A 24,434-nucleotide genomic window follows, 5' to 3' on the forward strand; every position below is an offset into this window, starting at 1 on the left:
TTGTTTTCTTCCTTTTCTTTAACAAAATGGAAGCTTGTAAAGGCATATACCTTTATCTTCTCAACCTCCATTACAACAACAACCTTGCCATGGTTGAAGGTGAACACGCTTATGATGCATCTCCAATCACTCAAGTTGCCACACAACCATCTTCCACTAATCCTGCAGAGATGACAAACAAAGATCTGAATGCCCCCTAAGTACCCCTCCATACTTTAAATCTGAAGTTATTTTCTGTTTTCTTCTACTATTGTATTATCATTGGATAGATCTTTTGTATTTTCTTTAGAATATCTAAAAATCCCAAATCTTACAATCACTTCTCTACATGACCGAATTTCTAATTAACCTTGTACTTGTCTATGCTTTGCTTCTCAGCTTTTTCTTTCTTGCTTGATATATTTTTTTTCATTGCCTTTACATTCCATAAATTTGTATATTACAAACTTTACTTTTTCTCTCTTTCAATTTCCAATCTTTTTAGCATTTTGTCCTTTATCCTGTTATATTCTATGTGCTGCAACACCATCAAAAGGGACAGGGTTTTTGACCTTGTTTGACAACAAATTATGAAATTTCTATCTTGGAATGTTAGAGGGTTAAATGGGAATTTCACCTTGCAATGCATTGCTAAAATCCTCAAGAAACATAAACCTGATCTAGTTTTTTTTGTGAGATGAAATGCTTTTCTTATCCCTCACTCTTTAAAGAGAAGAAATTGATTTTTAAGGGGTATGAAACTGTTGCATTAGTGGATAGTCAAGGATCCTGAGGTCTTAAAGGTGGCTTATGGGCCCTAAAATCAACTGAGTAAAATCAATTTTGACCTGCTTAATCTTGATCACCAATTCATGGCTATCAATTGTCTCCTGATGGGAAATAATGGGTCTCAATCTTAATCTATGCCCCCCTATGGTTATAGAAAGGAAAGAATTTTGGGGTTGTCTTCAGAATTTTCTCCTAACCCTATCCAAACCATTTGTAATTGTAGGGGATTTTAATGAGGTTATTTCACAGGAGGAGAAATTGGGAGGCCCCTTTAAACCTTCCACGGCTCTACCCCTGCTTCGATCCCTTTGCTTTAGCCTTGGCCTCCAAAAAATTACTTTGCCCTCTTGATCTTTCACTCGGTCTAATAGGCATAAACCACCAACCCTGGTAAAAGAAAAACTTGATAGAGCCTTTGCTTGTCCATCCTGGATAACCCTCTTCCCAAATGCAACCTTAAAAAACTACTTGCTACTGGATCTGATCACAATCCTATTCTTCTCACCCCATAAATCACACCAATGCATGGCTATAAACTCTTTCATTTTCAAAATGCCTGGCAATTCCATTTGCAATATTTGTCCGCTGTAAAATTAGCATGGGTAAGTGAAGGTAATGTATCTTTTAATTGCAAGCTCTCTAATCTCTCTTGATTCCTTCAACATTGGAATAGATCAACATTTGGCAATATTGATAATTTATTCCATAATACATCCATTGAAATTGAGTATCTAGAAAGCTTGCCTGATCTGAATTGGGATCTCATCGCTTCCAAGAAGCAAATCCTATCATGGCCTTTGATGGCAGAAGAGCAGTTTTGGCTTCAAAAATCTTAAAGCCAATACATTGCTAACGGGACAAAAATGCAAGGTTCTATCATTTATCCTCTAAAATCCACATCCACAAGAGAAAAATAAAATCTTTGGAGTATAATGGGAAGTCTATCTCTTCCTCCTTTGAAATTGCTTATGTTTTCTCTAAATTCATGCAAAATTTATTTTCCTCCTCTAACCCATTAGATCCCTCTTTTATTGAATGCTTGTTTCCACGTTTACCCACAAGTGAACTGTTGGCAGGGATCTCTATTCCCCCATCCATGGAGGAACTAAAAAAAGTGGTTTTCTCACTTGGACCGCATAAAGCTCCTGGCTTTGATGACTTTACTGCTTGGTTATATAAAAAACATTGGGACCTAATCAATAATGATCTCTATGAATTTTATTCTCTCTTTTTCTCCACCTGTACACTACCCTTTGAAGTCAACCACACCCTTCTATGTTTTATTCCAAAAAAAGATCAACCCAAGAATGTGACTGATTTTAGGGCAATTAGCTTATGCAATGTCAATTACAAAATTGTGGCCAAACTTTTGGCCTCTAGATTGAAACCCCTACTAAGAGACTTCATCTCTCCTTGCCTAGGAGCTTTTGTGCCCAATAGACAAATTTCTGATAACATTTTGTTGGCACAAGAGATTTTCCATTTTATGGGGAAAACTAGAGGTAAAACTAGCTACAGTAGCTTTTAAACTTGACATGTCAAAGACTTTTAATAGGGTTGAATGGGGAGTTTTAATCAAATTGTTCCAATTTTTAGGCTTCAACAAAAAATGGTGCGATCTTATCCACTCCCTAATCTCGACTTTTTCTTTCTCTATTGAGCTCAACGGCAGCCCATACCTTTGATTCTCTGGCTCACGTGGTCTACGACAAGGCTACCCTCTCAGCCCATACATTTTCCTCATGATAATGAAATCCCATCAAGGTTGTTGAATGAGTACAAAACCTTTAACCACTTTACAGGGATTAAGGTAGCTAGAAGGGCCTTTGAAATTTCCCATCTTTTCTTCACTGACAACACTTTCCTATTCTGTTGTGCAGAGAAAGAAGATATGCTGACTTTAAAAGCGATTTTAGATTTATTCTTTGATATTATAGGGTAGGAAATAAACTTTGACAAAAGTAAAGCTTTCTTCAATAAAAATGTTTCACAGCAAAACAAATAATCAATCCTATCCTCTGTTGGCATCAAGGAGATGAAGAAAGATGCGATCTACTTAGGAACGAATATTTTTCATGGAAGAGTAAAAATGAAAACTTTGCAATTCATTCTTCACAAAATGAGAAAGAAGATGGCATCTTGAAAAGTGACGAATTTGTCATATGCTGAAAGGGGAGTGTTAATTCAATTAGTTCTCCACACACAATCCTTCTATCATATGCAAAATTTCAAATTCCCAATTACTTTTTGCAAGAAAATTGACTCCCTAATCCAAAAATTTTGGCTCGGGAATCTTGACAAGCATAAACAACTTATTCTTATATCTTGGAATAAATGTTGCCTCCAAAGAATATAGTGGTTTGGGTTTTAAAAAAATGGAGGATGTCAATACGGCGCTTCTTCTGAAACAAGGATGGAGAATGCTCACAAATTCTGAAGCTTTTGGGTCCAAACTCTTTAAGGCAAGATATTCCCAATACTACCCCTTTTGATTCGAAGGTTCAGCTAAAGAAGGGGTCATGGACATGGAACATCATTTCCAGTATCATCCCCATACTAAGGAAAATGGTGGCAAGGAAAATAAGCAATGGAAGAGAAACATCTTTCTAGCTCGACCCATGGATACAACTTCATGGCAACCGGCAAACTTTTACTCAAATCTAGGAATCACATAACTATAAAGTTTGGACGAGAAATGCCACGATAACAAAAGTAGCAAACTCGAACATGCTAGGGAGTATATTCTCATCCACAATCAATATCACATTGATTTTCTCAACAACTCTATATCTTTCCTTGAGCAATGACTCTTGGCAATCTCTAATATCCAATAATGGAAGTTTCACAGTCAAACTAGCAGCACAAGAGCTGTTAAAGTCAAGAATTCATGTACGAGATGCCACTCATTGTTCATGGTGGAAGTACTTCTAAAAGTTACCACTTCATCCTAAATTCAAAACTTTCTTTTGGCGACTCTTACATGAAGGACTTCCAATCAATACAATATTTGCACAATGGACAACATCACAACCCGAATTTTCTCTTTGTGAAAATGATGTAGAGTCAGTCATCTTGGCACATCTTCATTTCTTGTGAATGGACCAAAAGAATTTGGGCTACAAACCCATTAGGATTGCAAATGGATGAATTTACACCAGAGTCCTTTTTACAATTATGCACCACCTTCCTATCTCTTCCCACCATTGATAAGACTTCAAAACAATGGTTGATTTTCTATGTTCATATCTAGTTACATGTTATTATGCGTGGCAGGAGAGAAATAAAAAACTTTTCAATAATCACACACCCAACCCCTTAAAAATCATACATTGCATCTCCTACTGGAGTGGCATCCTTTACCAAGTGACAAGAAGAACTATTGAGCCCCCCACAACCCATAATGACACAATGGATGTTATGACCACCACATCCATTTGTTTTTGTCAAAATATGTGTTTCACAAATGTATTTCAATCTCCCATCTTATTATGTGGAAGGGTACTTAACTCACAACTAAGCTTTGTAGATGGAGTGTGGGTTTATTTTTGGGGAGGACAACTGCAATATAATAGCATGGGTAGCTTAGAGAACGGTGACATCATCGAAGCTGCTATCATTAGACTTCGTATATGAATAGATCAAGCCCACTTCTCTAGTCAACTTAGCAAACATCTGGTGCAACTTGCAAGAAATCGTTGACATTTTTCGACACTCGAAGCACAATCAATGGTCAATGGCAATTGCTTATGTCCTTGTTTTGGCACATCTCGCTTTTTGTATAAACCATATAAACATTTGTGTTTTTTTGAACCCCAACTTGCAATTGTGGTTCTTTTTTTTTTTTTTTTATCAATCCTCAATCAGTTCATAAAAAAAGAGTGTAAGCTTGGACTCATAATAGACCATCAACCATGAATAAAGGTGGAGATTGTCCTTCCTAGTAATATAGTTTTTATTTCTCTAAAAAAACATTGCAATTGTGCCGTTACACTTCTTAGGACATCAATCCATCAATAGCTCGAAATTAAAATACTTGGACTATAATAGACCTGACCTAACTAAATTATGTAATTGTCCTTCCTAGTAATATAGCTTTTATATTAGGTTTTTATTTATCGGAATGGTTTGAATTGCCCTAATTGGGATGGACCGGACTAGGGGAGCGAAACCCAAATTGGACCAAGTAAATAGAAGCTTGCGGTTTTGGATTCTTCCGGTTCATCCTTCAGATTTGTTGCCTCTAGTGCGAAAGGAAGTCAAGAACAGTTCATGGGGAATTCACGGACACGAGCTTGCGGTTTGCGGCCTCGTTAGCAAATAACTAAGCAATTTTGTCTGAAGCGTCTGCTTATAAGGGAACTCCAATTCCCAAGAGACAAACTCGAAATCTACGAGAAGATTCTGGAAACCTCAATGCTGCAAATTCTCTCTGAGAGCTCTGATGGCTACTCTTTGCCATCTGTCTAGCTTCTTTGCTTGCAATCCTCTTAAGCACCGCGCTTCTCATCGTTCCCTCTCGTTTCAGCTACATGATCCATTTCTTGAACTGCAAACTCGTCAATGCTCATCTTCTTTCCCGAATAAATCACTTGTCTCTGCTTGTTCTGTCAAGAAACCAAGGTTTTTGTCCTCCCGGTTTTCTACTTCTTCTTCTTTGTTTCACTGCAAGTTTTTGTTGTTTGTTTTGTTTGATTTCTTTTGTTAATGCAGGATAAGAAAGAAGGCGAAGAGCAATGAAGAAATCTGCAACGAAATTCGGGAGTTTATTTCTATGGTTGGATTTCCCCAAGGTCACGTGCCGTCTTTCAAGGAGCTTTCACAGCATGGAAGGTTAATTGATCACTCTTTTTCTTTGCTTCTACTTTTCCTTTCTTTACTTCTTCCTTTTTTTTTCTCTTCGAGCAATCTTTCTTGTTATTTTTACTGGATTGTTTTCTAATCTTTTCTTTGAAGAATTTGTGCTTAGAAGATTGTATACCGAATGAGAACTAGATTCTACTGTACCAGTTCTTGTGCATTTAGATTCATTCTTCTTTATGCATGAGACATTTTTTTCAACTTTTGTTTATGACAGAACGTTCTCACATTTCCTGCTAATCAGTTGTGGATGGATCCAAAATAGTGACTCAGTGTACGATAGCATAGGGTTTAAAGTTCTTAGTCTGAAGTACGTGGTATTGGTGGTGGGAAGATAGAATAAGACAACTGGACAAGTCAGGTTATGGGAATTGGGAATATTGACAATGCTGTAGCACATTTGGTTCTGGAATTTTATCTAACGGTAATGGGTTCAATTGAACTGAGAATCTAAGTTACAGCATCATTGTGTTTGTCTAAAAATTGACTTAAATAAAAGATTAATGGACGGGGATTTGAATGTCAGAATTGAATTAAGATTAGAATGTAAGAAGGTAATTCGGATGGATGACTATTGGTGGGAATATGAATAGGGGGCTTGGGGCTGAGATTGGGTTTTCTGGAATGCTATTCTATTTCTGACCCCATCTTAATCTCCTAAAAAGGCAGACATGGATCACTCCCTGCCTGTCATGGTTTTGAAAATAAACACCCATTACAGAACATCCACCCAGTCCCCACCCTATTTCCTTCCATGGTACTGTGCAGTGTAGTGACTGTAGCACATCCATGTCAGATGCTACTTAGATAAAGGAAAGGAGGGTCGTGAAACACAATTAAGGATTTCTAATTATAATAGTGTTGTGACTTGTGTGAAACACAAAAATGGGTTTGTAATTCTACCTCTTTCAAATAATAAAGCTTTTGGTTTTGTCCCTTTTCTGTTCCAAACGAAAACAGGGAAGTATGTTAATTTTTGGGACATAACGAAAACAATGAAGTATGTTAGTTTTTGGGACATCGAAACAGCCTTTTAGCAAAAATTGCTGGGGTAAGGCTGCAGAAAAAAACTGCCCCCCCCCCCCCCCCCCAAAAAAAAAAAAAAAAAAAAATCTGCTTGTGTGGATGCCTTCGGGACTGGTTTTGCCCTTCATGTTTAGTTTTTGGAAATTCAACTATGTAGCAATGGGTTTGAGTGTTTTTGTTGCTTTTTTCACAAGATGTTGTAATTCCAGCCTAATCTGAACTAGCCTGATCAAACTAATCAGCTTCAGTAAGGAAATCTGTGTACTAAACTCAGTTAGGCTGATCATTCATTTCATCACAGCGCCTAGGTTGTGGATTTGTGACAATGTCCCAGTTAATAAAATAGACACTAGGTTCCTTGTTTTACCTGATTTGTGAGAGTATTCTGATCAAATGAAAAATGTAGCAGAAAAGATATCTTGTACTGGGAGCAACAATTAACCCATGTTGTTACTTATTGAGTTGGAACAATATCATACCTTCATTAGAGAGTTTAATATTGCATTGTACTTTTATCTGTAGAGCAATAACATGTTAATTATCCACCTTCTTTGGACTATGGTTGGTAGCTGAAAGCAATTTCAGGAAATGCCTACCATCTATTGGAATCCAATTATGAATTGACTTTTGTATATTTCTTGAGAGCCAAGTCATTGTCAGTTGACATTCAATTAAAAATATCTTTTCTTTTTATGCACTACGTTTCTCTCAATAGTTGTTTTTTACAATTTTTGTAGGCAAGACCTTGCATACATTGTTAGGCGGAGAGGGTATAAGCTAATTAAAGAACTTCTCATGTACTCATCAAATGTAGAATCCAACATGGAGATTAGTTCATGTGAAAATCAGAATGATACTGATCTATGTGAAAGTGAAACAGGTCCAGATTTTTTTATGGTTATAAATAAATTGAAATTTGATTTTGCCATGGCCTTCACTTCTCTGACAGCCATATATACTTCTACTAGGTCTGTGTGAGAAAGTGAATGAGTCAGATGCAGGTGGGCCACTTTTGGAAAGTCGGGATGAAAATCAAAATTGTGTTCCAGTTGTCAATGCTGCTGTACAAATTTGGGGATCTGGGGAATCTTCAACAGTATCATCTTTGCAGGAAAAGGCAGCAAACTTTATCCAGAATGGGGAGCTGGATACAATAGAAAGTAAGTTTGTAATACACAATATTGCATTCATTTTAGCGGTCATTACCATTTCTCTGTATTTTGGGTACAATTTTTAGTTTCAATCATGGATGCTGTCAGCACTCATATAATCAATAATTTATAAACAAGTTATATCAGGCACCCAATATATTGAGACTACTAGTTTGTTCTATGGTTTCCAACACGCATTTTATGGCATTTGTTTGATAATATTTGAGGAAAGATATTTTTAGATGTCGTATGTCAAGAACAAGAAAGCCACCATCTATCCACCAATTTGGACAGATGGGCCTAATCAATTTTGATAACTAGTCTTTGATCGATTGTCCTACATTACTTCTCAAGTTATTAAATATTGACGAAAAAAATGTGTTGTATCCGTCATTCACTTATTATCTTCCGAAGTTGTGAATGTTTTCATATGTCCGATTGTCCTACGTTACTTCTCAAGTTATTGAATAATGAAGGGAAAAAAAAATGGGCTGTATTTGTCATTTACTTATTATCAGTTTTCTGAAGTTGTGAATGTTTTCTTATGTTTGACTGTTTTGTTATCCTCAACTCTGTTTCCAACTTCCAAGGATGGTGTTGCATGGTTGATGTTCTTTTGTTATTATCTTTCTAATTTCTAGCAGTTCGTACAAAATAGTGAAAAGGGATGGGCAATTGTTATCTAATGTTTCAGGTCCAAATTCCTTCTCAGTATCATGACACAAATAAAAAAGTTTGTCTGGATTGGACCACATCTGATTGTGTGGGTGATGTTTGGAGTGTATCAGGCAGAGGTCTGGAGCTGAAATGCATCAAGAGATTGTACTGCTACTCTTATTTGCCAGGGTTGCATTAGGCTTGTACAGAAAACATAATATCTAGGGTTCAATCCCCACTTTCATTCTTATACAGAGACCTTGATATCTGGGATCCAATCCCAAATTCCCAACTTATAAACCTTGCAATATTTTATGGTCACTTTGTGTAATTACTCTATTAGGCTTGATATGTTTTTGGACTGATGTTGGAATTTCTTTATGGTGCTTCTGAAGTTGAAGATATGGAGCTGCTTACTGAGTCTCATATGGGACACAACATCTTGAGCAGGAGCGCTACTGATAAAGGAAAAACATGTGGAATGGAAAACAACTTGGGTGTTCAACCAACTGCCTCAATTGAGGAAAGTTCTGAAAAGGCTAATGGAAGTAGTGTCACATCAGTATCAAGTGGAAGTACCATGAAATCTCAGGGTGCTCCTCCCACAGCAGAAACAGATCTACACAGGTCAGTGCTTTCATGGCAAGTTTAAGCTAATAGTTCTGATTGAAAGTTCGAAGCTTTTTGAATGTTGAAAAACCATTTGGTTGTTTTTTAAAAATTACAATGGATATTGTGGCAGTTTCCATTATTTTGATCCTATCTGAAGCTGATATTTGCTTTGAAACAAGAGCAAGACTGAAAGTCAAACATGAATAGTTTCTGCTATTTTTTTTTATATTCTTATAAATGAGGCCTTAAACCTGCTCATTTATTTTCTCAAAATAGTAAGGTTCTTATTTGATTCATTTGTTTCAATATATTTACAATTTTCCTCTGTTTCTAATGTCCATGTCACTTCAGTTACTTTCTCCAATGTTTTTGGTTCCTTTCTTCATTTTTTCTAGTTTTACCATGCATCCACCTCAACATCCTTGTCTCAGTTACTCTCTCTCTTTTTTTTTTTATATATATTTTTATGTCATTTCTTTATTGCCCAACATTCTGGTTCATACATCATTTCCCGATCAAAAGAGTCGTAACTATCCTATTACATTTTCATTTCAGTTAAAGTGAATTTATTTATCATATTACACTCTGGACACACCTCTCTATGTCTTCCATCCTATTTTAATTATTTGTTTAACAGCATTCTCTATTTCATCTCCTTAATTTAAGTTCAGGTACCTGAAATATTAACTTTATGGTATCTTCCTTTCATTTCATGTTAGGATTGCACTCATTTTACTCTTAGATAGCATATTATTAGGATTGCACTTTTTCTAATTTAAATTGATTTCTTTTATTTCTTGGAATCATTTGTAGGACTGATCTTTTGCCAACTGAAGGACTGAAAGACTCAGGCTTGGATGTTGAGGTCATTTTCTCATCATTGTACTAAAAACAGATTGTGCTAAATTAGATGGGTGGTGATTCGAAATTAGCCAGTTGTTCTTGGGTGTGTGTGTGTGTGTGTGTGTATATATATAATTATATATTTCTTTTTTCTTTTTCTTTTCCCTTTTGAGTTCAAGGCATACAAAATGGACAATGAAGTTGCTATCAACCGCTTGAATGTATTGCAGGACAATGAGGTTGAAATCAACGGCTTAAATGTATTGCGAGACGATGAAGCTGAAGTCAACAGCTTGAATGTATTCCTGGTACAAAATTGTACTACATATCCAAGTCAACCCCCTTTTGGTTCTGCCTGTTCATGGGATATCTATTTTTTGAGCTGAACTTTTTGTTTGATGATCTGAATGTTCTTAGCATCAGAAGCAGTTGGAATTGACTCTATTGAAAGAGCAGATTGAGAAGGACCAGGTATTTGAACAACTCATATTCCATTCATTCTTTTCTGAACCATTACTCGTAAGTTATATTTGAACACTTCTTCAAGGTTAGTTAGACTGGTCTTCATCTCCACTAATTTTGCATACTATATATTTTAATGATTGAAAAGACATGATATTTGTTGGGGGGTTTTTTAGAGAATCATGACTAATCTTTAATGACACACTGTTAGGCAGTTCTCTGTCTTATTTCTATCAGTATTTTAACCAATTTGATGTGCACTTATTTAATATGGATGTTCTCGGATTGAGCTTCAGAACCATGAGGAACAAGAAAATGCTAGTAACTGAAATTAGGGCTGGGACATTTAACTAGTTGAACCACCGGTGGCTCATGAATCAATTCCAAGTTTCCTATCCATCCTCTTCCATAGATAAGAAAAAGAATGTATCCGTCATGTTGTGGGCACCTGAGTTCAGGGTTACTGAAAATATCCAGGTTTTTTACCAGGCTCATTCACCTTCAACCAGCCAAAATGGTTCAAGAACTAGGTTGAGTCCTACAGAGCATAGATAAATAACCTGTTAATTGGAGATCAGAGAACAAGAGGAAGAAGGGTTAAAAAAATTGGGGGAGAAAAGATTAGCGGAGGCTGCCAAAGATTGAGCAGAGTTGATTATCAATGGCAGTCTAATTGTATGTTAAATAGAAAATTATTACACAGCTAGAAGCTTCCCTAGTCCTAGATGTAGGTGAATTCTAACTAGGAAACAAAAGATACAAGTAATCAATTGACTAAACTTACTGCTAGAGACATAAGTTCAACATGGTGATAACCCAAACATGGGAAAACTAGGAATTCAACAGGTAACAAATACAGCAAGCAGAAAACTGAGAGATCAGTGTTAAAGGAAATCGTAGGATTTATTGGGTAAATAATAGGCAATAAATTGAATTACACTGCATCTGGTTTACATGATTCTTTATGATTTTTCAGAATCATGATTCTCCAATTAAAAATCATTTGGTTAAAGTCTGTTTCTTTAACCGACAGCTGATTCATCATGTACACAAAAATCATGATCCTCTGATCTCCATGTACACAAAAATCATGATCCTCTGATCTCCAGAGAATCGTATTCTTAAACATACTGAAATTGGAGAAGTTATAAATATTAAAAGTGGAAAAATAAATTTATAAACCAAAACCGGGAAAGGAATTTAATTTTTTTTGGAAAAATACTTTTAAAAATCAAAATTGGAAAAATAATTAAAAACTAAATTAAAGAAACAAAAACATAAATTTAAAATGTTAAAATTAGAGAATTAGATTAAAAATAATGAAGTTGGAAGTTGGAAATTTATTTTAAAACCAAATAACAAAAATCAAACATTAAAAATCAAAATTGAAAAAAATAAACTTAAAATATTGAAATTGAATAGAGTAGAATAACATAATTACATGCAATATCTTATGGAAATCTAGAGTTGATTACATATCTGTATCAAGTATCTTAACTAAAGTTTAATAAAGTCAATTACATATCCGTGCCAAGCATCTCAAATAAAGTTCAATTACATGACCCAAATACGTATAAAAGGACTACTGCCCACGCATGTATAACAGCCATGCTCTAGATGCAAGCCATATGAGCAAGAGTAAAATGCACACAATGCGTTGTGCTCAGTATCTGGAGGCTTGGTGGTCTCTATGTCACCGGTATTCTCATATATGTGTGCCTCCTGTCCCTTGGGGACCCCTATACTTGTCCCATCATCTAAAAAGGAGAACCTTCATGGGATGAGTCCCACCGAACTTGTGAGAGAACACAGTCAAAGTAATGAATGATTACTTACAACCTACATACCACACGAGATGCACATGTAATAAGTACATAGGTCCTCTAGCTGCTTGTCGTGTAAGCAATGTTGTGAGCCAATGCTCACAGATCCTGCCTCGGCTTTGGGGCTAGCCCCATCTTATTAATCCTACCAAACCATTGGACACCCCTCATTGATTTGGCCTTTGCTTTGGACCATGTAATGCCTCAGTTCAGTGAATGACATATTGTTGTTGGCTTGTGGCTCTCACAAATTGGTCCTCGCTTTGGATACCCACAACCAATAAGACAAGTGTCTTCACCCTAACACTTAGCACTCAATCACCATGGATTACCCACCTCCTCTGCCCCAGCTGGGTAGGGCCATGCCATGGGTAATACCTAGCCATGCAAGTCCTATACTCATCATGCTATTCAAGCTGTGGGACACTAGCCTGTATGGGTTCGGCCTTCACTTTGGGGCTAGCACCCCCCACAAGCCCTATTAGAGTGCCTCAGGGCCATTCAAGTCTTGCTTTGGGGATCCCACAATTAACACTGTACTCATCATCTCCCATCACTTAAACAAAAACAGAAATCTATACCATTGGTTGACCAATCCATAACCCCAGTTGATAGGGCTGTAGCATGTCTGAGATCACCTAACCATGCATTCTAAGTGATGCCATGCATGCAATATGTCATCTATGTGAAACATACTAGCACCATACCCCCACTATTTGCATACAGCCCTCCATGTGAATACATATCTCTTATGATCTCGCCAGATTTATATTTCAAATTTACTGCCATAATCATATACATAAATTAATTTCTGAATTTAATAATTACAAGGATGCAATGCAATATTTATACTCAAGGACCCCTTCATGACCTCCCCTTTGACAGAACCATTTGGCTCCCCTCTGGTACTTTCTCTACAGTCTCCACCTAGAACCTAGACTGCATCCCCAACCATAATGTCCCTTGGTTTGGTTTAAAGGTCACATCCCTCACTAGTCCCCTACCCTGTGGAGGTCCCTCAACCTTTGCGTTCCCACCCAAACTTTCCTTATTCACCGCCATATCCCCACCAATCCAACTGTATCCTTTGTTGTAACAGCATTGAAAACCTGAATCATCTCTTCTTCACTCTTGTCCCTTCTCTGCTCTCTTTAGGAGAAAGCCTATAGCTTCCATTTGGTCCCACTCATTTGGATTTACTTGGGATAGGGTTTGGATTTTGAGATCCTTCTTTAGCCCTTCTATTTGTGATCTTGTTGGTGAGCTAGTTTTCGAAGCCATTGTGTATCAATTGTTGTGGGAACGTAATCTTAGGAGTGGACTTCCAACTCCAGGTCCTTGGACTCGATTTGGAAAGCCATCTATTTGGACGTTTCCTCTAAGCTTTAGTTTGTCCCCCACCCCAGTGGACTCCCCAAGTAACAAGCTTATTGTTGTTACTTGGGGATTAAGCTGCACTATAGAACCTAGTAATTAAAAGTTGTCCCTCCCTATCCCCTCCTATGTACATTCTTCTTCTCCCCTTTGGGGCTTTTGGTACTGATTATTTTCATCCCCCGCCCCCCCCTCCCGCAAAAGAAAAAAAAGAAAAAAAAAAATCATAGTCAAGGTCATACCCCAAACCATGACCCAAATCTCACAATCATGGTCCCAATGGAATGCATGACATGTAAATGATGAATAGTGATGCACAATCATTCAAGTCATGTATACATTTCAACATAATGAGATAAGAAGTGCAATTCTTAGGACGTAGCTTACAATCCCCTCACCTTAGTATCGGGATGAACTTACTTGATTTGATGTGTAGCTCCTTGTAAGGTCCCTCCAATCTAGTGTGCCAACCCCTAGACATGGTATCAAAGAGTTAGAAAACATGTTAGAGCCCTTCCCCCTGCCCTACACATTATATTTCTATGACTGATTGACAGCAATAGCCGGTTGATTGCTTGGGGGATTTGACTGACCAATCAGCCACCTTGCTTGCTGTCCAGATTTGAATCCGGAAGTTGGGGGGTTTTGCTCTCCAAGCTCCAATGTGGTTTCCTTTGATCTATACAACATTTTTCCTGGTTCCTAAGCATATTTACCATCGCCAATAAATAAAAATCTATAGATTTAGATAATTTACAATTTCTAGCAATTCACCACCTTATTTGAGTTGAGACTCAAGTCTACCAACCTATAATATCTGGGGCTAGATTCCATAGCTAGAATCATCCTAATGTTAGAAAATTGGTATGGGGTTTTAGAGGACAGCTAGGATTACCTAAATCCAATGGTTGTTGGTTGGTTTCCAGCAGACCTTGATGCTCCTCCAGCAAAGTTCCAGCTTACCTGGTCTCTAGCCTCCCCTTTCCCCTCTTTTTGCTTCCATATGTCTAATTAGAATGTGGGTTTAGGTGGGTGTAGAGTAGTCAATAAAGGGCACTTTAGGATATTCAAAATCCACCTTTCAAGCAATATTCCCAATCAACTTGTTAAGTGGGGTGGTCGATTGGCAATTGACTGGTTGGGGTCCAATTGACCACCCCCTATTTTGCCAGCAGCTGGAATTGACCCATGCTCACTCGTTGGGTCATAACTCAACTCAATACAAAACCAAATGGCCTGATTTTTTGCATTGTTTTCTAAACTTAGAGGGCTTCATTCCTTAAGGACACAAGACTCAATTCTGACTCCAGCCTGCCCTAATCTGCCTTGGAACTTGGCTGAACTGCAGTCAGCAGTATACTGAGCATATTACATTACCTGATCATGAGCCTCATTGGTTTGCGTTCCTTGTAAGTATGCAGCCCACCTTCCCAAGCCCATTGTGTTGGAGTTGGGACCCTTCCTCCTCTCTGATTCAACCACAGCCGCATCAGAGGAGTCCCCTCCACTCTCCGGAGATCTAGATTACAGTACGTTGATGTCCACCCGGATGGACTACAACATATTCACGCTTGACCTCTCGGGCTTGGGTCCAACAACATGCTAGTAGGTTTGGGATCTGGGGGGGAATTACAAAGAAAGTAATAAATGAAACTTCTATTTATTGGTAATGATGAATTTAATATTATTCTGGAAAAAATAAAAACAGAAGCCATAGTTAAGATGCAAATGGGTTCCATGGGACTGGTCTTCTGGGATAATCTTACATTCTTACCCTGTTGATATGTGCAGAATTATGGGTGGGTTTACCTTAAGGTTATGGGAGTTCATTTAGAGTGCAATGGACTGAAGGAGTTATAGAAGTGTGGCTAGAAAATCTTTGTTCACAATGATGGGGAAATTGCAGAGATTGCTGGATCCAAGGTTAAAAGATGAAAGGTAAGGGCATTTAGGGGTTCAACTTAGTATAGGGTTATAAGGGAGGGCATTTTGAGGTTTTTCTTAAAATATAACCAGATTTCGTATCACTTAAAGTGGGGAGGAATATGTCATAAGCATATTAAAAGAAAAGGGGTTGGGGTGGTGGTTGTGTGGGGCGATGTCTTTTGGCCTATGAAGGGAAAAGTACTTGCCAAATATCCAATTTAGCCCTTTATTTTATTATTAGTCATTCTCCCTACTTGCTTACGACTTTTTATCTGTATGCTGTTTTTTATGGTCTCTCACGAGATCTTCTCTTTAATCTCCTACTTAATTTCTCAATTTTAATTACACTGTCCATCTCTTATTTAATCTTCTTTCCTGCATTTTTTTCTCCTACCACTCCTCTCTTATTCTTTCATGACTCATAACTTCTAACTCGTCTTACACTCTCTCATGACTTCTAATTCTTCTGCTAGAGTCTCTCATGTTTTTGACTTATAATCTATCCCATATTACCTTGAACCTCTTGATAATTTAGTCTTGAGTCTCAGCTACTAGGCTAGGTACACTTCCAGTTTTGTTTATTAAGGGTCTTTTTGGTATCAATTCTCATTCTCTATTATGCCTATTTAAAAGAAATAAGTACAAGAATTCATTATTGGTCAAGAATGAAAAATGATTTGGTGAATTTTGTCGAAAATAAATTATGGAATGAAAAATACAAAATTTGGTGTCAAAATAAAAATTGTTTGAAAATGATAGTGAACAAGTGAGAAAAGAAGAAAAAAGTATTATAAAAAAATGTGTATTGACTATTTTACCCTCATCTTAACTATAACATGTTAACTAAACATGCACATAAATGAAGAGAATGAAATTCTCACCATAATCCAAAATAGACAAAAAGTCTATTATGAATTTTGGAGGTTTTTCTATTATTTAAATAAAAATAAAACTGATAATGGATGGCAAACAATTTAAAATAATGAAAAGTTCTCATAATTGAGAATGATAATTGATACCAAAAAGAGCCTAAGTTCACCCATACTATTTAAATAAATGGACTAAGATACACTCTAATTTATAAGTATCTATTTATCATTATAACCCCAAGTACTCCCTCCTAATGGTATCAAGGAAAATCATTTAAGAAATTACAGATCTACCACAGTGGTGTCAAAATTACAAAAATACCCTGTGATGTAAATTGCAAAGATACCCCTATGGTGTATAATTACAAAAATGCCCTTGATTTGTAAAATTTTGACAATGCCCCTAAGTTTTGGAATTAAAAAATACCCTAAGGTGAAAAATTAATTATATTACAAAACATTTTCCAACTGGGGCATTACAAATGCCATAATACGTAACATGTTGTAAGAGTCATTATGCTGTTATTTCATCTTTAGCATGTTGCAAAAAATTCAAAGCTAACTCTTCATTTATCCTTCTACCTTTTGGTTTTCAGAGAGCCTTGTCCATTTTGCAGATCAAGGCTAATACAGATATCAGCAAAGCTCAAAAATTTGTTTCAGAGAAAGAAGCAGAGTTACAAGCTGCTGAGGAAAGCTTGTTGGGTCTGAAAGAGGTGTTAACTTGCTTCTGTCATCAGAAACGTTTCATGCAAATGATCAACTAACCCTTCTCTGTTATTCTTATGCATTTCCTTTCCTTATCCTCTCTTCCCTTCCCCCCCCCCCCCCCTAAAAAAAAAACTTTTTCATGGAAGTAGATCTAGATGATTCAACGATATCCCAATCTGACTTAAAAAAATGTCAGATTCTGGAAATTTTAAATTGGATTTTGAATCTCTATTCACTTCAAATATTATATCCCTTTAGCTATGGCAATGGGATCTCTTGCTATCATATTTTTCCACTTTTGGTGAAGAGTCACTATGGGGGGAAAAGACAAGCACAAGTCCAACTGAAAAATTAAAATAATTCTAAAGAAAAGAAGTTACCAATCTGAGAAATGAAACAGATATCTGAAGTGGGGGAAAAGAGAAAATACTTTGATACATAAACAATCAGCACATAGAATTGATTCCTTGGTAATAAAAGGGGGTAAGTTGCTTTTAGAGGCTTCAAGTGACAGTAACCATTGTTGGAGCTTCTTTGTTCTCCCCCCCCCCTTTTGGTGGGGAGTGAGGGATGAGAGTAGCATGTGAGAACTGAGAATTGAGATAACTGGCATCAATTTATGCATCTGCATTGTAATTTACGTTTGGATTATAGACATAGGAAATGCTAATCAAGGAGGAAGATTTGAGTTCAAATCACCTGTTTCCAATGAATACAAAGATTAACTGATTTGTACTTGGATTGGTAAATAAGAAACTCTCCCCCCATCCCAAGTGTTTTTCCTGCTTTTCCCCCTGATATCAACATCCCCCAACTTGAAAGCACAGTATTGATTAGGATCTTTCTGTGGTAAGAGGTTATTATTTGGTTCACTTGGATAAGAAAACCCCCTCTGATGGTTTAAATATTGCAACCTAATCAAGCAATTTAGCAAAAGGCTAGTAATTTGGAAGATTTCGGTGTGTAGTCTATGCTTCATTGTTTGCCTGATAATCCTATCAAAAGGCTAATGCTTACCAGACCTGCAATTCTGCAAACTCATTTGAAAACATGAAAACAAGCACAGTGAAAAATGCAAAGGAGAAGGGAAAACCCAACAGAACCCTGTGTCTAGATTTACAAAATAAACCAAAAGTAAATAAATGTGCCATTGGGACCTTGCCAGTCAAAGGGGGAGGAGAGGGAGATGATCCTTGCTGCTGGTGTGGCAGATTCTGTGCCTTGAAGAGGAACATGCCTTGCCAGAGGCTCAATTTGGTGGTTGTTGTGTGTTTCCGTTTGTGAGCGAACACTATTGGGTATTGACAGTATCTATACTTCCGCCATGTGGAGAGGAGACTGAAGAGGGCCTTGGTGTCATATTGTTTTGTCTTTGTCCATCTCTGGATGAGGGAAAGGTGATAAGAGACGAAGGGGAGGGTGTTTTTTGAAGGTGAGGCAGGAAGAAATTCAGGAGGGTGTTTTTTGGGTGGTGGACTAACTGAATCATTTTGAGTATGAAGCTGTTTTCCTTATAGTCAGCAATAAAAGGCCCTGCGACATATGTCACAGCTTATTTGAATTCTGTTGGATTCTATTAGGAGTTCAATTAGAGTTTGTATATGAGTTAAATTAGAGTTGGTATTCATGTAAAATTTTATTCCTTGTAATAGTGTACTTTCCACTTAATTATAAATAGAGGGCTTGAGATCATGGATCGATAAGCCATTCTACCAATTCTGTGTTTATCAACAAATTCCTTATACAATTAATATTCACCTCAAACAAGTCATTTCTAGCTGTAATTGCTGTACAGATCATAGTAAACCAGAGCTTAGTTTGATTGATAAGGCAGATCTTAACTGTTGAATTGCATGATTACCATATCTATTTATAACTTGATCCTCTTTAATCTTGTCAGTTTGGGATCATGATTCAACTTATTAACTGGGCATGTGTGGGTGTTGCAAGTAAACATTTATACTAACTGGAGTTACTTGATTTAATAGGTTGAGGTTGAGTACTGGGTGTTTGGAGACACTGTGGAGATGGCAGGTAGTTTCAATGGGTGGGATCATCGAATCACAATGGAACTACATTCTTCATCTAGTCTGTTATACTCCCCCAAATCAAGGTTCTTGAAATTTCATTACTTACTTCCAGTATGTCGTAAAGTTGCCTTTCCTTTTTGTTTATTCATCTCTTAGTTTCTGTTTTCTCCATTATGCCTGATAGGTATTATGGATATCAAGCAGAATCCCTTAAGCCTCTTTTGTGGTATGGAAATTCAACAGCATCCAAATGAAATTTAGCCATTTAGGCAGTGCCCATGTGTTCTGTGCTTGATCATGTTGAAGTGGCTTACTTAATTTGTTTCTACCCCCCAAAAAAAATTCTGACTTAATTTGTTTTTTTTATGTATACACTTATGGGAGCACTTTAAGCACTTTACTGGGAGTGCAAAGCTTGGAATTAGGGCTGTAAATGGAAGATACAAGCCAGATGTTGCTGTATGCCTGTATCTATATCTTTATCTGGCCTAAGAATTGTATGAGATGTCTGCTAAATATGCCATGAAAATTTAACACATGATCAATATATAATTTGAAAAAGTGTATCATATAGATATTATTAACCATTAAACAAAAAGAATGCAAATTACTTAATTTAGAAGAAAATCTAAAGAATATAATGTATTAACTCTGCAAAAATCAAAACAAAAATATCTAAATTGAATAGTCTAAAATATTATATACCCCAAATGCCCTTACATGCATTCGGCTGTCTTTTAGTTCACATGTATTTAAATCATATATTTATGTATTGAAAAGATTTGGGTCTTGCCAGGTTTGGTAATGCTAGTTTCAATATTTAATCTGATTATTAGTCAATACCTCCCCCCCTCCTCCTCCCATTTAATGTATATTATTGTCTGTATTGGAATATCAGAAAATTGGGGGGGGGGTTCTGTGGCCCGGGGAGGGAGGGGGAGGAATTTGGGGTTTCTGGGGGGAGGACAGGCTGCAATTCACAATAAATTCACCTTAGGCTGTCAGGGTAATTTGATCCACATTTGGTAGTTTCTGATGGTTGAATTGTGCAATAGAGACTTTATCTTTGTTTGGGGGGGGGGGGGGGGGGTGGGGGGGGCTCGTTGGTTTCTTTTTTTTTTTTTTTTTTTTTTTTTGGGGGGGATCCCAAGAAGAAACGGCATAGGAATTAATGTCCTGTATGTCGAAATTTTACTGTAATTGTATGCTTCCCACCCAAACATACCTTATCTTTTTGTCGTTCGTTCTCAACCAAAAAAAGCACACAAACTCAGTGAGATCTTGATCCAACTTGTTTTTGACTGACTGAGTTGGTCTCTGAAACTTGTTTTTCAACTTATTATTGTTGAAGATCTTAAATAGTGTGAACGATCAAAGATGCTTTTGGGAGGAATAAAACAGAAGAAAATACATCTGGTTTGGGATATCAACCACATATGCATTGCTCAAGAACACCAAAACTCTTAAAAGAAAGTCAATACTCTTTACTTAATTCATGTCTAACTGATGGGGATTTATTATATGTATTTCCTAAAATTTTTAATTTTTACTCTTAAAAAAGGATTATTACTGAATGAGCCAAAAAAGAACTAGTACTCAAACTCAAGCTAGGACCCCTAACCAGGATTTACTGAATCACTGTCAAATCCTAATTAAGATTTGGACCGCAAAATATGATTTAGAACAAAAGACTAAGTAAATTCCCTTCTGCTCCTGACCCAGGCACAGGACCCTCACGACTAAGCAGTGACCTTTTTACCTTAGGTATATTAACTTTATGCACTCACACCTGATATCTGGATTTAGAAGTAGTTTTAGCCTTTCTGGCACAATTTGGTAAATTCAAGATTTTTCCAAAGCTGCCCTACCACTTATCCTATGACATGCATAATAGGCATCCCTAGTACATGAGGGTATGCTTGTGAATCAGATATCCATTTCTTAAGTAATCATGTTTGAAGGGAGCATTAATATGCAACCATTCTGTGGTATATCTCTTACACTGCCTGTCTGATTAGGGACGAAGATTTGAAATGATCATATGACTGCATATAGGTCATTGTATACAGGGCATGCTTAGTAATTCTGAGTCTTAAACAGTGTTTTTTTTTGCTCATTTGCCCTATGTTTTCAATTTTTCTGTCATGAATTGGATTCTGCATACTTAGATTTTGTGGCCTTTTCTTCGTTCCAACCCCTTTCTTTTTGCAGTTATTAAACATATTATTTATTAGAATTTCTAACTCTTTTTTCTTTCTTTACGTGCTCTCAGGCAATCCAGACTATGGTCAACAGTGTTATGGCTTTATCCTGGGGTTTATGAGGTGTGGACATCAATCCTCAATGTTGTGCATTCATAATTTTATCAAAATTTATGTCTAAGCAAACATTAGCAATAACTGTATTTTCATTTTTCTCTGTGAAACTTTCCTGAATAGAATTGCTGCATTTCTTTAGACCTCTGGCTTTCATCTCACATAAGATTCAGCTAAGTTATATGTGGCGACATGATAAAACAAAGAATGGAAAATCCAGGCCTACCAAGAGAGTGCATGGGGCTGGAGGGGTTGCATGGATATATAAGGGAGATGTGCCATAGAAAACTAAATGATTGAATGATTGAATTTGAGGATGAAATTTGGCATGTGATCAGTTCAGACCATTTCCTATATATCCAATGGTCAGAATCATCACATCACCCTTCAATTTGCAGCAGGAAAAATCGCACCCACTCCCAATTGTTTTTTTGGATTGCTGAGCACATTGTGTGGAGTTTATGTTTTGAGTTATTTTATGAGTGATTTTATCATCACTTTGTTTCTGTCCCCCCCCCCCCTTCTCTTTTCTTTTTTCCTTTGCTCCCCCTGCACCTTACATCCTGGTGATACCCCTCTTCGTCATCGTAATTAGTGCCCTTTGACTTTTGACAGAGATTGCTGTTGGGTTTGTGACAGCTTTTAAGTGGGTCGACTATCGGTGGCATCTTAGGGAAGCTGGTCTTCAAAGCCACCATGTCCCACATCTGGTCTGAGCACAATCTTTGCAGATGGACTACCAATTTCCATTCTATAGGTTTGATTTGGCAATCCATCTGTAAGGACGTTAACAACAAGCTCTTCTTGCTCTCCCCAAAACCCCTAGTTGATATCCCTATGAACAGATTCATTGGTGTAACCTAGGGCCTAAGACTTCTTTGTGCGCCCCCACAATAACTTAAATCTCTAGTCCATCCGGACCTTTTTCCTTTTTCTTTGTGCCTCTTGTGTCTGTTCGGGTCCTGCCCTTTGGAGGGTGCTTCTGTGTGTGTGTATATATGTATACATACATATACATACATACATATAGACGTATATACTTTATTGCCCTATATATCTCCTGCTCCAGCTTTTGGTTATTTCCTGGAGTGTCGAACCAGTGGACCAATAATCCATGTTCCTGGTGGGTACTTATTGGATGAAAGCTAGGAAGCAATCAACAGGCTATTCATTATTTCATGGAATTCCAAGGAAACACAGTGCTTGCTCTCTTTAAGCCCCAGTTCAACTGACCAATAGTTGTTTCATACCTAAGTTACCAGTGGATAGGCTACTAAAAAAGTCCTAACTCACTAGTTGGGTTAGAAACCGCAGGAGCAGCTTTCCCATCCCGTCTAGTATAGTATCTGCTGTCCCTATACCATTTTGGAGAAAAAGTGGGTCCCCTATATCAATTTTGATGATTGATGCGCTCTAAGTCCCTCTTATCTGTAGGCCATGACATTTCCATTGCTGGACCCCTTTAGATTGTCAGTTAAAAGGATGTCCACTTCATCATGATGTGTAAAATGGTTGTCTTCTTATTATCTTCTGTACCATCACTGGTCCAATTATGTGTAATGGTTATCAATTTCCTAGGTCCAGTACCACACTTAGGTAGGTACTTGCTCATCTGTATATGTTAAACCATTCAGCAGTACTGAGAAAAGCTTTTCCAGGTTGCATGTAAAAGTTTTCTTGTCGGTACTTGAAGTCTATGTTTAGGTGATGAATGGGAATAAGATTTTTGGTGATGAATCAAAATGAGATATTGTTACTTGGATTCAGGACATGGAACCTGGAATCGGACAATAAAAAGCTTGCTGTTTGGGCTCTGATTTTCCCATGATTCACCCCTCAAAAACCTTTGATTTCAATAGCTCCTAGATTTGGTGAACATGAGAGATTAAATTCTGTATTCGGTTCATTACTTTCTCAAATTTAGGTGATAAATTCTTTTATTGATTGAGATTGTTGCCAATGCAGATAAGCTTTTGATTATGAAGAATTTATTGTGGTACTGCAGATAAAATTCATTGTTGATGGCTATTGGATGATTGATCCAGGGAGAGAGTGCACTACCGTAGGTAACATTACAAACAACATCCTTAGAGTTGATAGATAATAAACAGATAGATGGATACTCGCAATGATACGTTCCTTCATATGAGGTAATTCCTGTTTGTCTGAGCAAACACCTTCACTTTTTCCTGGCAACTTTTCTTTTCATACTTTGCAGTTAAATGCTTGGCATGTTTGTAAAAGTGGGTAGTCTAAATAATCACACGCCACAGGCACACATTCAAATTATTTGTGGAATTTCTGTAAACAGGTTAGAAGAATGGATATGCTCTGTGCTGCTGATATTCAAAAGATGAAGCTCAATTTCCGAGATGCATGAACACATCATCCATTGTGTAGTGTGAAGACGGTCACCACGACTGCAGGACCTTGTACAGACCACAGAAAATGGATCCGAAATAAGCTTGCCCTGTACACAGAAGAAAATGAATTTGAGAATGAGTTTGTCCCCTTTTAGTGGAAACATTTCATTTGCATGTTTCATTTCCATGCTCTCTTCTGTGTATTCTATTGCATTATTTCCCACTCCTTGGGTAGTAATGTACAGTTTTTCTCACAGTCCTAAGCTGTGGTTACTCAATTGTAAATCTTAGTGCACGATGTTTTCTGTTCTTACATTTGATATTTTGAGTATAAGTGGGCAATTTTCAGTTTACATCGAAACCAACCAATGAAATTCTCATACAAGAAAATTCCTCAAAGTGCTGATTCAGATTGTACGTGGCCATAATTAAATGTAAGTGGGGAGTTCAATACTTCAACAAGCCTACGGGCTACAACAGGATGTTGTATCTACAACACTACCAACACGAGTTGACGAGTGCCCTTCAACAATTTTTGGCTGGGAAAATCAGGTGAAATGTGAGTACAGTCCGGTAGAGGGTTCAGTTAAACAGGAATTACCCACAAAAGGAACCATCCTACGCTCCTTGACCACAAATATCAGTGG

The 24,434-nt window shown here is 37.2% G+C and overlaps 1 protein-coding gene across 1 annotated transcript; it reads left to right on the forward strand.

Moving 5' to 3' along the window:
• Nucleotides 1–5,028: 5,028 nt before the first annotated feature.
• Nucleotides 5,029–24,212, forward strand: LOC149021838 (5'-AMP-activated protein kinase-like protein). The gene is made up of 13 exons (XM_089150015.1): nucleotides 5,029–5,388; nucleotides 5,479–5,598; nucleotides 7,389–7,531; nucleotides 7,620–7,811; nucleotides 8,855–9,086; nucleotides 9,885–9,936; nucleotides 10,145–10,222; nucleotides 10,332–10,385; nucleotides 16,965–17,084; nucleotides 19,068–19,192; nucleotides 21,382–21,433; nucleotides 23,430–23,574; nucleotides 23,736–24,212. Exons 1-12 carry the CDS (start codon nucleotides 5,210–5,212, stop codon nucleotides 23,526–23,528), a joined length of 1,446 nt encoding a protein of 481 aa, XP_089006141.1. The 5' UTR covers nucleotides 5,029–5,209; the 3' UTR covers nucleotides 23,529–23,574; nucleotides 23,736–24,212.
• Nucleotides 24,213–24,434: the final 222 nt, after the last annotated feature.

The sequence above is a fragment of the Hakea prostrata genome, chromosome 3 (assembly GCF_041222555.1).
Source record: "Hakea prostrata isolate BN-2017 chromosome 3, UWA_Hpros_2, whole genome shotgun sequence".
In the NCBI taxonomy this organism is placed as follows: Eukaryota; Viridiplantae; Streptophyta; class Magnoliopsida; order Proteales; family Proteaceae; genus Hakea; species Hakea prostrata.